The sequence below is a fragment of the Pholis gunnellus genome, assembly GCF_910591455.1.
Source record: "Pholis gunnellus genome assembly, chromosome: 2".
NCBI classification, from domain to species: domain Eukaryota; kingdom Metazoa; phylum Chordata; class Actinopteri; order Perciformes; family Pholidae; genus Pholis; species Pholis gunnellus.
In genome coordinates, this window is record NC_136536.1 from 11,071,700 (window position 1) to 11,084,725 (window position 13,026).

Sequence of the window (13,026 nt, forward strand, 5' to 3'; positions counted from 1 at the left end):
TTTAACAGGTTTTGGGATCGGGGCCTAACTGTTTTCTGCTGTTTGCTGCTGAGTAGGTAGCGCATTGTGGCATTTTAGAGCTTTTTGTTGAAAACAGCTGCCTGCTGCAGCCGAGAAATGACACTATGAGAGCGGAGAAAGAAAACCAAACAGTAAAGATGACAGCTAAATAATGAGCTGAAACTCATGGAGCTGCAGATTCAGTCAATAATCCTCTGGAGGTTTATCATTACGAGTGTTATTTGATATATTATTATCAAAAAATATTGATTATAGCTTTATACTTATAGCTTTGCTGCTTTAAAAAGTGGCTTTATTATATTTTCCCTTTCCAGTTGCAAGCTGAAATCAAGCCTTCATTCTATCTCAGATGTTTGTTTATTTGGTGTTTGAGGGGATCGTTCTATAATCCATGGGGAGCAGAAATCGAATTGTGTGTGCGCTGAGCGATGGAAAAGCAGCAACATCTGTCCAAATGCATGAGCTCTCTCTTCTTCACTATCCAGTAGAGTCCCAGCAGCGTCAATCCAGCGCCGACGCCCGACAGGCTCAAACTGATCAGCATCTGATGAGAGGGGTCAATATTAACGTTTAATAAATGTCATTTTAATCAATGATTTTTGTTTTTAATCTGGTGGCTACATAAAATGCTTTTTATAATGGCCATTTACACAGCAATATGTCACTATTTACATTTCATAGACTAAACTGTTAACCAATGACTTCCTAAACCAAACAGTACTGGGTAAAGAAGAGCCTTCTTTTGGTCATGCTGGTCTGACGCGGTCTCATTCTGCTGATTTCCAGTGGAGTCCCACTGGGCCAGAGCGCTTTTGTAGTCCAGATTGAGAATTCCGACAGGTAAGACCCGGATCCCCCAGTAAGCCCTCTTCACCCTGCGTGAGTTGACATCCTGCACGATACAGCGATAAGTACCTGAAAATGACATGATTAGCAGCACTTTATTTGATATAGTGTTTTTGTATGAGAGTGCTCCCATGGATTTGTGTGTGTTTGCCTGTGTGGAAATTTCAGCACCGCTTCTACGATGTCATAGTAGACATAAAAGCTAATAATATTGCTTTTATGGCACATAAAAGCAATATTATTTTCCCATTTTTTTACAATAACTTAATGGCGTCGTGAAAAAATGGGGTATTAAAATGATGTGGGAAATGTTGCACAAATCAACCCGCGAGTATAGTTCAAAAGGCTTAAGAGACAAGCTCACTAGCCAGGACAGCAATAAGAGACACAATAAACAGAGAAATAAGTTGACATATATACATCTAGCACTATTACATGGTTATTATTGTTGAATGTTTGACCACACCTTCACCCTCCCTCAGACCTCTCTCAGCCACATCTCAAATGAAGGCACAGCATCAGACTTCCAGAGTTGCAAAATATGTTTTCTGCCAGTACAGTGCCCTCAGATAAACCGGCTATTTGTCACTATACCTTTCAGCCATGAGTGCCGAGCAGTGTCACGTGTGAAGCACAAAATGGCCACAAGGAGGTCTGGCTCCCATTGCTTGTCAAATACTTTTGAGTAACAGTTGAGTTCACAGTAACTTTACTTATACTTAAACTGTAGAGTCTGACTGTCTTGACGTACATATCAATACTTCCTAACTTAATTTCTCACGATACCTACTGGCCCAACCCTGAGCTCACCAGGAAATGGAGTTCTGAAATCAAGCCAGAATCCAGTTTGTGTGAGCACATGTATAGTTGTGTTTACCTGCGTCCTCCTCCCTGACGGGGTCCAGAATCACTCGATCCAGCAGAGGAGCAGACCGGCGAACAAACAGAGAGTCATCAGAGGTGATTATTCCTCGAGCGTAACGCCACGCCACCCTGAGCCATGAAGGAAAACATCACAGTAAGCACTGCCCTCCATCAAAGCGCTGCAATTACAGGTTGTTCCTCTTAGAGATGAAACTTTACCTTGAGAAAAGAAAAACAATGGATCATTTCATTTACGCGCCAGCTTTAAATGGCAGAATGCAACTTTTTAACAATTGTAAATAACAGTTGTGTCCTCAGTTTGTGTTTCCTTGGCTTGTTGGACAACTTAAGTATGCATTTCACTTGAATATGTATATAATAATTAGCTCTGTTATTCCAGGTAGTGGATGGAAATTGTACACACTGAGATTGAGGCAATGTTGGATTACAAACTGGCCAAAGTACGCTACTGTATCGGTGCCCGAGACCGTCATGTTTTGCCTTGGGGCACCCTGCCGGGTTTATCCAGCCCTGGGCTGAGGAAACTAAGCTAACACACTTTAACAAAAAGCAACCAAAGAGCAATTTTATTCTATTCTGAAATGGGTTTGTAGGTATTTGTTTGTAATCAAAAAGGGCACAAATCACTACAAAATCTCCTCCATCCTTACCTCCAGGAGAACCTGCCCATTGCCTCCATGACTTCTCCCAGACAGTCGATCTCCACTCTCTCTCCTGAAGTCACAGTCATGGTCCTGAGTCCACACTGCCACGACTCCAGACACTTTACCTTACGAACACGGCAATCCTCCGACACCTTCTATTAAGCCATTCCCACATGCAGATGACAACAATTGGAGCATGAAATCTAAAATTAGTTCAAATCAGAGTTAAGCAAAACTAGGTTTAAAATGAGTAAATCCAGATTTAAAGAATTTAGGCAGGGCTCTCCACAATTAAAAACAAATCTCCGTTTATTAAATCCAACAGTCTGTCTGCGGTGGGCTGGTCATTGCCTGAGTTAAAGGAGCTTCTGTTGAACCTGCCTGATGTTGTCTCATTTTGCGCGTTATATAAAACTATAAAGAGAGGTTTCAATTTAAGCTATCTTGATTTTTAGCAAGTTTTGACTTTTGTAGCAACATAATTGAATCGGGTTTAAAAATGAATCCTTGTTAGTGCAACCCAGCCTTAGTGTTCGATGTTCAAGACATCTCTGTAGTACCTCTGTTCTATTTTTACTTGTCACTTCTTCAGTGGCTCTCTCGCCATCTTCCAGTAAACAAAGGGTTTGAGTTTTAACGCCCAGTCCGCAGGTGGTGCTGCAGGGAGAGCTGTCTACAATGACCTTCATCAGCACTCTCTCCACCTCCTCCACGTCAGCTGAAGTCAGACAATGGAGGAACAGGTGGAGGAGGAGGTAAATCCTGACAGTCACATGCTGCATTTTGTTGTTTGATGGTAAATCTGCAGGAAATAAAAAGACATTTAGTTGTCCACTCAATGTGTCATAAAGAAGAAGAACAAAAAGGAGAAGACGAAGAAGAAGAAGACGTTTTGTATTTAATCACTTTCGTCATTGCAATCGACAAGTTTGTTGATTTTTTTTTGTTTGTTCTAGTTTGTATCACTAGGCAACATGCTGTGTGTTTGTTTTTAGGCTTATATGATTTTATCACAGAAATATAAATCAATGTCATGTGTCAAAGTATAATTGCTCTCCAACATATGATGTATCTACAATTAGATGACTTTAACCCTGGAAGACTCAGTTAAACTTAAGTCTTCCAGGGTTATTTGTGTGATGTGTTCAAGCTGGAGGTGACAGCTGAGAGAACTTGTTGAATCAATCCATAACTGTGCTACTCCGCACAACATACTGTACCTTGTATGATTCTTGCTGCCTCTGTGTTTAAAGGTCCAGTTGGTGGTGTAGACAAAGTTAGCTCACATTTGTAAAGTTGAAGTGAAAGAGTGAAAAGGATGACGGATTACTGATTGGTCCAAACTGCTGCATCTGCTGGGTCTCATTATACAATTTATTTTTGATCTGAACATTGTGTCGTGACAACCAAAGTTCCAGGCTGCAGGTTCTGTGGGTCAAAATGTTGAAATATAAAAATCTGTAAAGTTTAACTATATCTTGTAATTCTTTGTCAAAATTAGCAGGATTAAAAACTGTATTTAGATAATCTATTAATTTAGGGAGAAGCTTTTTCAACGATGTTCAGTTACAAAGTGCTGGAAAAGGGCTAAAGTCTTTTGCATTCATTTATTTGCTCCTTGTTTTCTTATTCTTTATGTATTGTTCATGTAATGGAAACATGTTTAGATTAAGTTTAAGAATTTAAGTGATTACATTTTTTGTAATGTATAAACAAAGAAATGAAATGACAGAATAAAATAAAAAATAGAATTTTGAATTGATCGTACTGTAGACAGCATCATCTCCTATTTGGAGCTCTGTTCGTGGTCTTGAAAATAAAATACAACAGTACTAAGTAGCCATATTTAAATTTACACTAAACTCATTGTTGGAGTCATGGCTATTTGATTTTTGACATAGAATTTCTCCCGTAGACCGAACCAGCGAAAGCTGCCGTGTTGCATGTGGATGATGTTGCAGTTTGTAACATGACCCCCAGTGAGAAACCACAGAGCCCCAGCACCACATACTGTACTGTACTGTAAATTCATTGTAGCCTTCAGTTCATTGATTCATTTGTAAGTTCAAAAAATAAATAAATCAGATTTTATTTTGATGGTAAACCATCTACAAATTCACATTATTTATTCAACACATTATACAATGTTATGCACATTTTTATAAAATTATTTGCGACTGCATTTATTGAAATTCAGTTTGTAAATTCATTGTTTAATAATACAGACTATGACTATCCATCCATCTATTATCTTTAACCGCTATCTTGAACCGGTTGCAGGGGGGCTGGAGCTGATCCCAGCTGACATTGGGCGAAAGCAGGGTTCCCCCTGGACAGGTCGCCAGACCATCGCAGGGCTAGCACATAGAGACAGAATCAGGAATCTTATATTGGCGAAATGTTGGTGTTATTAATGTGTTTGTTGGACAGTTGGCAAACACACTTGCATCACTAGTTATTGTCCATGGCTCCCCTTCCGGAAAACTTCCAAACCTGTCAAATTTTTCTGTTTCAAGCAAAGATTATATTACAGTTTGGCACATTATAAATGGGTTGGGTCTGTCAATAAGAGTTATTTTTAAACCCTGAGTGGTACTGCTACTGATACTGGAAAAAGGACCAAGACACGAAAACACACAAACGGGAAGAAAGCACTCAAACAGCATCACGAAGATGACTCAGCGTCAATGGCGAACTGAAACATGTTCAGTGGCCAGTTACAGTGGCCTAGTGGGCAGAGCAGTACAACTCATGAGACATGTGGTCAACACCACATGTCTCGGTGTGTGTGTGTGTGTGTGTGTGTGTGTGTGTGTGTGTGTGTGTGTGTGTGTGTGTGTCTGAGCAAAAATATAGATGCAAAAAGAAGACAGAAATGTAGATGGTACAGTGGAGGCGGGATGGGACAGAAGAAGAGGGTGAAGCGGAGGAGGATGAATAGGTGTGATGGAGGAAGACCACAGAAGAAGAGATGTCATATGAGAACAAGAATAAAGAGGAGGATGAGGAGCGGCAGGTCAGCTCACTAGGAACTACATCCATATTGGACACGATTTACGTCCAATGTCCAACGTTCAGTGCCAATGCAGGAAGAAGTCTGTCATTTCTGCAGCAACGGTGTAAGTAAGCGTGTGGAGGTCAAGGTTTTGGATCTGACTATCATGCCGGGTATCCGGAGTTCACATTCAGTTAATGTTGGCCTTGCCTTGCCTTAATTGTGTCCACCGTCTTTGCCTAACTGCAGCTGGTGCAGGTGGAGGAAGTGGCATGAAGATATTTCTATTGTTAATGTCACTGAAGGGAAGACACATTGTGGTAAACTGTGTTTAGTTCCAGTTCCAGTGTTTGAATTGCAGCCCAAAATCCAAGAGGCGTCTATTCAAGGCAATGCCAAAGCAACCCATGACTTTATTAATGATCATATTTCCGTCAGTGTAGCATAAAAGGGAAAATAATAACATTACAAAATTCCATACAAACTACTCAAGTCTTAGGCAGAGCAAAAAAACAAAAAAATCTCTTAGAAGCACAGAAGACACTGTGTGTGATGGATAAAAAGTTAAAAAGACAACTACCAATCATTGCATGACTCCACTGTTGGAGACAGTTTCCAATAATGTAATGTCATATTTCATACAATGAGGTGCAAGAGAAAAATGTGAGAGAGCAACTTCAACTGGTCTAGTTCCCTGTTCCATGAAGGCGTGTTTAATGATACTTCCACCCTTTGGCAACTTGCTTCCTGAAAGCAAAACTAGCAGACCTGAGGGCTGTGCTACACAGAGAAAAGGACCGTCAGCACTGTTTACGGTTAGGAAAACATATTCTAGGTATAGAGTTGGCACGGGAAAGAGAAATGGATTTATTGTAATACAAATTTGGGGGTTTAGAGGCAAGGAAGTTTTTATTTTTAGTGGATACATTGAGTTTAAAAGGACTAAAGGGAATCAGAATGTTTACGGTCAACCACTGCAAAAAAAGGCTCAGGTAAAGCAAAGTCCAGGTGGGTTTGTTTAGTTACAGAAAAATAACTCAAGTGAATCTCATTTCCTGACACGATGTTTGAACTTTGAGCTGTTGGCACATGATGTTGTCTGACAGAGAGCGATGAACGAGCACCTGCTGAAAATACTGATCATTGGCGAAGGAAATGTTGGGAAATCCTCCTTTGTGCACCGCTACGTCAGCGGACAATTCATCAAGACGTACAAGATGACAATGGGAGGTGCGGTTGCTTTGGTTTTTCTGTGTTCTGTAGTAGAATGTGACTGTACAGTACCTTAATCTTGGTTTGGAATGGGTGTGTGTGTGTGTGTGTGTGTGTGTGTGGGTTTGTGTGTGAATATTTAACTATTGCTACAGCTTTGTCAGATCAATGAAAGGTTTACAATTTTCATCAAACCCTTAATTAACGTTTCCTTGTTCCCTGAGGCTTTATTAGCATCGTATTTGGATCAAAAACAGCACGTTGCCAAAGAATATAGCCGACATAAACGTGTTATTAGCATCAAGTCTCATGAAAAGACTAAAACAAACATAGTGTTAGACCTTCTCTAAATTATTTCTAGCCTCAGAGTAAGCCAAACATCAGCATGTTAGCATTGTCAATGTGAACATGATAGCATGCTGCAACATGCATCTTTCTAACATCTTTCTATCTTTAAAGTTGTTGTAAATTTACATCGCTGCTGGTATGGATAGTTTTAATGTGAAATATTCACAGGCGAGTATTTAGCATGTTTGTGTTGTTTATTTGTCGTCGCCCCCCCCCCCCCCCCCCCCCCTGTGTGTAAAGGCCTTTAGAAGGAAAGTCCGAAATTCAGAAGGAATTTTCTATTTTGAGCAATATATGTAATTCCATATAAGTCTTCACTTCCGTTTCATTTGTCTCACTTCTCGCTTATTTCCCTTCACTTCTTCTATTTCTCTTATATGTATTTTCTTTATTTCTCTAGTGGATTATTCTGTGAAGCTGCTGCTCTGGTCGGATAAAGAAAAAGTCAGACTCCAACTATGGGACATCGCAGGTACAAAATGGTTGGTTGGTTGAATGGATGGATGGATGGATGGATGCAGATAAATGGAACTATGTGTCTTCCCTCCAGGCCAGGAACGTTTCATATCCATGAACAGGATTTATTATAAAGGCGCAGTGGGCTGTGTTGTGATGTTTGACGTCACCAGCTCGGCCAGCTTCCTTAGCTGTTGCCATTGGAAACGAGACCTTGACAACAAAGCCATGCTGCCCAACGGAGACTCCATCCCCTGCATCCTGCTGGCCAACAAGGTGATTTAATGCATTTGGATAATGAATAATGTATCATGAGCCCCTTATGGCTCAGGATTCATAAATTAGTTTTGTATTATAACAACATTATAAACAAGATGTATTAGTTCGGTGTTAAAAGCTGATATCTGTGTCACTCAGTGTTTCTATGAATTAACTTAATTAAATCAACTATATTCATTGACAGACATTTCATAAAACGTAACCTTTTATTATTGTTCTCCAGAGAAACGAGATAAGTGAAAATTCAATCAAATCAATTCAAAATCGAACAATGTCTCAGGTCATCTATTCTATTTTGGTTTACACAAGGCCAACACAAATGCAACTGTAAGTCTGACTTTGTGTGTGTGTGCGTGTGCTTGTGCGTGTGTGTGTGTGTGTGTGTGCCTGTGTGCGTCTGTGTTATGCATAAAATTGATGTTTCATTAAACTCACAGAGATAATAGTCCTATTTCCAATTTGGTTACAGACTGAAATGTCACAGTGAATGAAAAATATTTGAATCTGCAAATAATGGATGACTCATTTCTATGCAAAGATTCTGAACCCCTCACCTCATAACAACAACATGTATTCCTGCCTCTCTTTCTCTCTGCAGTGTGACCTAGCTCAGCGGGTTGTGTCCGCAGACAGCATCGACAGGTTCAGTAAGGCCAACGGCTTTGTTGCCTGGATGGAGGTTTCGGTCAAAGAGAACAAGAACATTGGGGAGGCTATGAGGTAACTCCAAATCAGATGATGCAGTGTGACTAAAGGGTACATTTTAAGATACTTGTTGTGCCAAAACAATATAAGGCCTGTTATCCTTATTAACCAACAAGAAATCCTATTAATAAATATGGAGTCTTTTGTGAATGATTAATAAAAAACCACGCACCCATTCATTCATCTTGGTCGGGATCACAGAAGTAATAATGAGAGCTGAGAGTCCCTTTACCCAGCGCCTTGTCCTGCATGGTCTCCTCCCAGCTGCTCCCGCCTGGAAGTCCTCCATAAAGAGGCAACATAGTGGCATCACTCACTGGGAGCCTTACAGGTCCACCAAATGAATGCAAACATAGGCTTAAAGGAAGGGGAGCTTAAAGAGACAGGCACTAAAAGGTGTGTTTCAGACATAAGGTGAATACAGGTATATTTAAACAGACACGTTGAACTTTAAAGCATGATAACTTGTTCTAAGAGGAACGCAAAGTATGAGCCCGAAAATGGGCATGATGTGTCTTCTTTAAATGCTTTGTGAGTTTAAAGTCCTATATATTAGATGTGCTAGATTTAGGCTGCAGTGGAATTTAGCTGCATTAAAATGTTGAAAGCCTGAAAATAATCAGGAAATTATCGGATTTGGCTTTATGGGGACATTTTGGTTTAATCTCGAGTGATTTGTCAGTGGATTGCAGCATGGAAACAAGAGGATGCTAAGGCTTCTGTCTCCACTGTATGTCAGTAAGTATTGTAGTTGACATGTTTGTCAGAGTATCTCATCCTAATGCCACTGAGACAAACGCCTGTAATTTAAGTGGCTGGATAAATAGATTCCTCAATGTGAAATATATTTTGATGATTCGTTGAATTTAAGTCACTATATCTGTTGTGATTTAGGAGATTGGTGAAGGAGATTTTGTCGGTTCAGTCCAGTCTGGACCCGCTCCAACCCGGACCTCAAGACATCGTTTACCCTCAACTGGACTCAGAGTGCAACAGAGGAGCAGGCTGCTGCTGAATCACAGCGACAGGCAAACACAGTCAGGACCTGCTCATTATTTTAGATCCTCAAGTTGTTGGAGGCGCCACTGAGCACAGCACTTTACCCTAAAGTGCTTCTATAGGGGACAGAAGAATCAAGGAGGTTTCCAGTGGAGGCATCCTAGATGTTGATGTAGGGAGTTGTAGATTGGTTACGCTGCTGAGCAGATCCATGGTGTTCACGTGTGGGTCTTCATGGATCCAAAATGGCTCAACAAGTACTGAATCAACACATAAATCTAGAAAGATATTTCCAAACTTATTGTAATTTTCATAATTCTTTCAATTCAAGTTCATTTTGGTTAGTATTACTCCAGAAAACACAGTGATCGCCACTATGAGGGAAGGACAACTAGGGGAGAGAGCGATGAAGAAACAGAAGGTGCAGAGGGAAAGTGTGAGAACAAGGTGTGCAGCGTGTTCCGTACAGCCGCCAGGTCACACCCTCCATTAGGCTGAGACACGTGGTGTGCGTTGTGTTCCAATACCAACACTAACATACTATTTAGTATGCAATTTTGAACACAGCTGTGGTGTTCCCATGCTAACAAGGGGTGTGTGTGTGTGTGTGTGTGTGTGTGTGTGTGTGTGTGTGTGTGTGTGTGCATATATGGTGTAAGGCAAATGGTGTGCAGGTGCTGCTGTGTTAGTGTGTGTCATACAAAGTCACATGGATGTGCATGTGCCTTGGGGGCGTCAAAAGCTCACACACATGCTGTCGACATTCTGCTTTTCATTTGTCAACATGACCCCGTGATTGCAGAGACTTGTGGGTAAATCCCCACTGTTTTTAAAGCAAGACAAGTTTAGAGCACATTCAAAACGCTTTACATAAAACATCAGAAGACAAAGTGCAAGAGAAACGCATCATAAAAGGATATTTATATACAATTTTAAAACGTAAAAAATATGTTACGTCCCTTTTCTATTAGTCTAGTGGATAAGTACGAACACACGTCAACCAAAGAATGTGAAAAAGTCAAAAGTAGGAGTAACAATATTTATTTAAACTCTAAACTACTAAAGGTATATTCAAACAAAAGGTTCAACCACATCCGTGTCACTATAAACAGGCATGTGACAAAACGAAGAGAGTGAACTCCTCAGGCTTCCTCCTTTTATGCTGGGCCCCACTCTGCTGATCGGCCAGCATCAAATCTGTTGAACCCAAGGAGCAGAATGACTGGCCTGCACAGCTGGAAACCAATCACCTTATTGGCACCTGAAGAGGAAACAAGGGAGGAAGAGAGAAAGAAAGGCCGTAGGGGAGAAAGCACATACACAGGCGCCTTGCCCCAGCCTGACAATACAAGAGGATAGCAAATAGAAAACAAGTTAAAATACAATAAGACAGCTATAAAATACAAGAACAAAAGTTGTAATGCAGTGTAAGAAATGATTAAATTAAAGGCAGCGGCAATCAGAAAAGTCTTCTGCCTTGATTTAAAATAGGTGACAGTTGCCGAGAGTTTGATTGTTCGGAAGCCAGTTTAAAGAACTAGGATCGGTTTTCGAAAGGAAAATGTGACGCGCTGGTAAAAGCTCCAAAGCGTGAGGTGAAGAAATTTGACCTTGAATAAATTAAATTTGGATTTATAAAGGTAGTCTGTGATGGGTGAGGGTAAGCAAAATATTGATTTTAGTCACAAACATGTTTTTTGTGTAGGCCTTAGATTACAAAACTCAAGAGCCCTGCTCCAAATACTGCAATGACCACGAGCCCCAGCCAACGTGTCCATGGAGAAGCAGTCATTCACAGCAGTTGATTCAACCAGACAAGTCAATGCCTAATATCGGGCCTCATGAGAAAACTAGTGGTGACTACATTTTGTTCTCAAGTGGCTCCTCAAGCAATGTCAGATACTGTAATTTTACAAGTGGCCCAAACCTGTGTGGGATTCATCGAGTTTAAATGAACAATTAACATCAGGTTTGTACAGTTAATGTAGTATAGCAGATGTCTGACAGATGGACACAGCCCAAAACAAGTTCAACCCCTATCCCACACACACACAAGCAGAAATAAATGCTGGCGATTTGCAGCCTACGTGTATGTGAGTTTCTCTGGTGTTTGCACATCTGTGTGGGTTTTCTGCCTCTGTGAGTTGGCTTCTATTCTTATCAGGAAGGCAGGAGCTCTCTGCTGTGACTCAGTCATCCACACATGCTATAATCCTGGAGAACCTTCAACAAAATGGACGGATGTTGCACAGATGGACTTTTAATGAAAGTGGCTATTTGTCGTTGCACAATAAGTATGTCATCATGCCCCACTCGTCATGTTCCTTTCTATTCGTACCATTTTGATCTTCAGCAGGACTCATTAGCCCTGAGTGGACTGCTGTTAGTGCATTTTACAACTTTTAGGACAGAATGATTTAAATGAGGGCTATTTAAGTGTTCGTACTGGGAAATTGATGTACTTCATTATCCTCTGGTCTCTGATGTCTCTTTATACATCCATGGCTGCTCCATCGCAGCCCATATCTAGTGGCGGTTTGCCTCTTTGCTTCTATACACTTTAGTATTAGAGAAGAGGAGCCATTAATCTTTCAATCAGCCAACCATAATACATTTTAAATTCGAATAGCATAAGATAATTAAAAGGATAAAGGCTATCATGAACAGTAATTCAAAAAGTCTGTGTAATGTTAAAGTAACATAAATCAAGCCCAGTAGTTCATGTTGTGCATTTGATGTTCCGTGATTGTAGCATGAAAGCATGGTGACATTAGCAACTAACCAGCCTCTAAATTAGAGGAATTTAACAAGTACTTATTGCTCCATCCACACACTCTTGTTACAGCGTAGGATAGCACAGCGCTATCGCCAGTCAATCAGTCATTAACACTGATTCACCAGATTTTGTAATGTGCTGATGCTTAATTTCAAGTCGCCAGAAAAGGGACACATTGTTTGTCCCGTGTTGTGATAAAAATAAGACTTTAAACAATCACGCTTTTGGCTCATTGGTCCAAGACACTGAAATGTAATCTAATTTAGGACACCATGGAGCTTGAAAAAGCATCTCAAGACCTGCTGGTATGGGCATTTGTTCAGTTTGTCTATGTTTTTATGTCTTGCTATTTCTATGCACTTTACCTGAGATGTTTGATCTTGAAAAGTGCTATAAAGATACATTTGACTTACTTCTTACTCTTCATCACTTATCATCATTAAACAATAAGGAGAAAAAATGTAAACTATGCTTTTCTGTTAATGTTAATGTTAAAGACCTTGCCGTTCGGGGCCGCCAGTTACACATTTGCTTGATGCTGCTGATGAAACCTCCCTAAATAAATAACAGTTAAAAATGGTCTGTGTGGTCTGTTGCTTAATGAACAATCTTAGAATACCAAAGATGAAAAATGTGTACTGTATTTTAACACAAAATGAACAGTCTAAACACTGATATTCTTTTCATTTTGCCATGGAAAAATGAAAAAAGCATAAACAGTCAATTGTATCGGGTTTATTGATGTCTATTCAAAATTTCAGATCTTATTCTGGTCAACAGGATGAGTATTGTAATAATTAGTGAAAATCATTTTATCTTGAGCCATATAATATCATATCACTGCAAGTAGAGGAAAAGGT

The 13,026-nt window shown here is 40.2% G+C and overlaps 2 protein-coding genes across 2 annotated transcripts; one reads left to right on the forward strand and one right to left on the reverse strand.

Moving 5' to 3' along the window:
• Nucleotides 1-403: 403 nt before the first annotated feature.
• On the reverse strand, nucleotides 404-3,178 carry tmem81 (transmembrane protein 81; the record flags this gene model as incomplete). The annotated part of the gene is made up of 5 exons (XM_079176012.1): nucleotides 404-565; nucleotides 743-936; nucleotides 1,745-1,860; nucleotides 2,403-2,548; nucleotides 2,957-3,178. The coding sequence occupies 5 exons, from the start codon at nucleotides 3,176-3,178 to the stop codon at nucleotides 404-406; spliced, it is 840 nt and encodes a 279-aa protein (XP_079032138.1).
• Nucleotides 3,179-6,500: 3,322 nt separating this feature from the next.
• Nucleotides 6,501-9,582, forward strand: LOC306703743 (ras-related protein Rab-7L1-like). The gene is made up of 5 exons (XM_079169806.1): nucleotides 6,501-6,621; nucleotides 7,352-7,423; nucleotides 7,502-7,683; nucleotides 8,285-8,406; nucleotides 9,286-9,582. The coding sequence occupies exons 1-5, from the start codon at nucleotides 6,504-6,506 to the stop codon at nucleotides 9,404-9,406; spliced, it is 615 nt and encodes a 204-aa protein (XP_079025932.1). The 5' UTR covers nucleotides 6,501-6,503; the 3' UTR covers nucleotides 9,407-9,582.
• The last annotated feature ends 3,444 nt before the right edge of the window (nucleotides 9,583-13,026 follow it).

Bases quoted from the DNA above. Each gene is read 5' to 3' on its own strand.
- LOC306703743 (XM_079169806.1), top strand. From the start codon at position 6,504: ATGAACGAGCACCTGCTGAAAATACTGATCATTGGCGAAGGAAATGTT. The intron at 7,684-8,284 runs GTGATTTAATGC...TTCTCTCTGCAG, and splicing joins GCATCCTGCTGGCCAACAAG to TGTGACCTAGCTCAGCGGGT. The intron at 8,407-9,285 runs GTAACTCCAAAT...GTTGTGATTTAG, and splicing joins AACATTGGGGAGGCTATGAG to GAGATTGGTGAAGGAGATTT.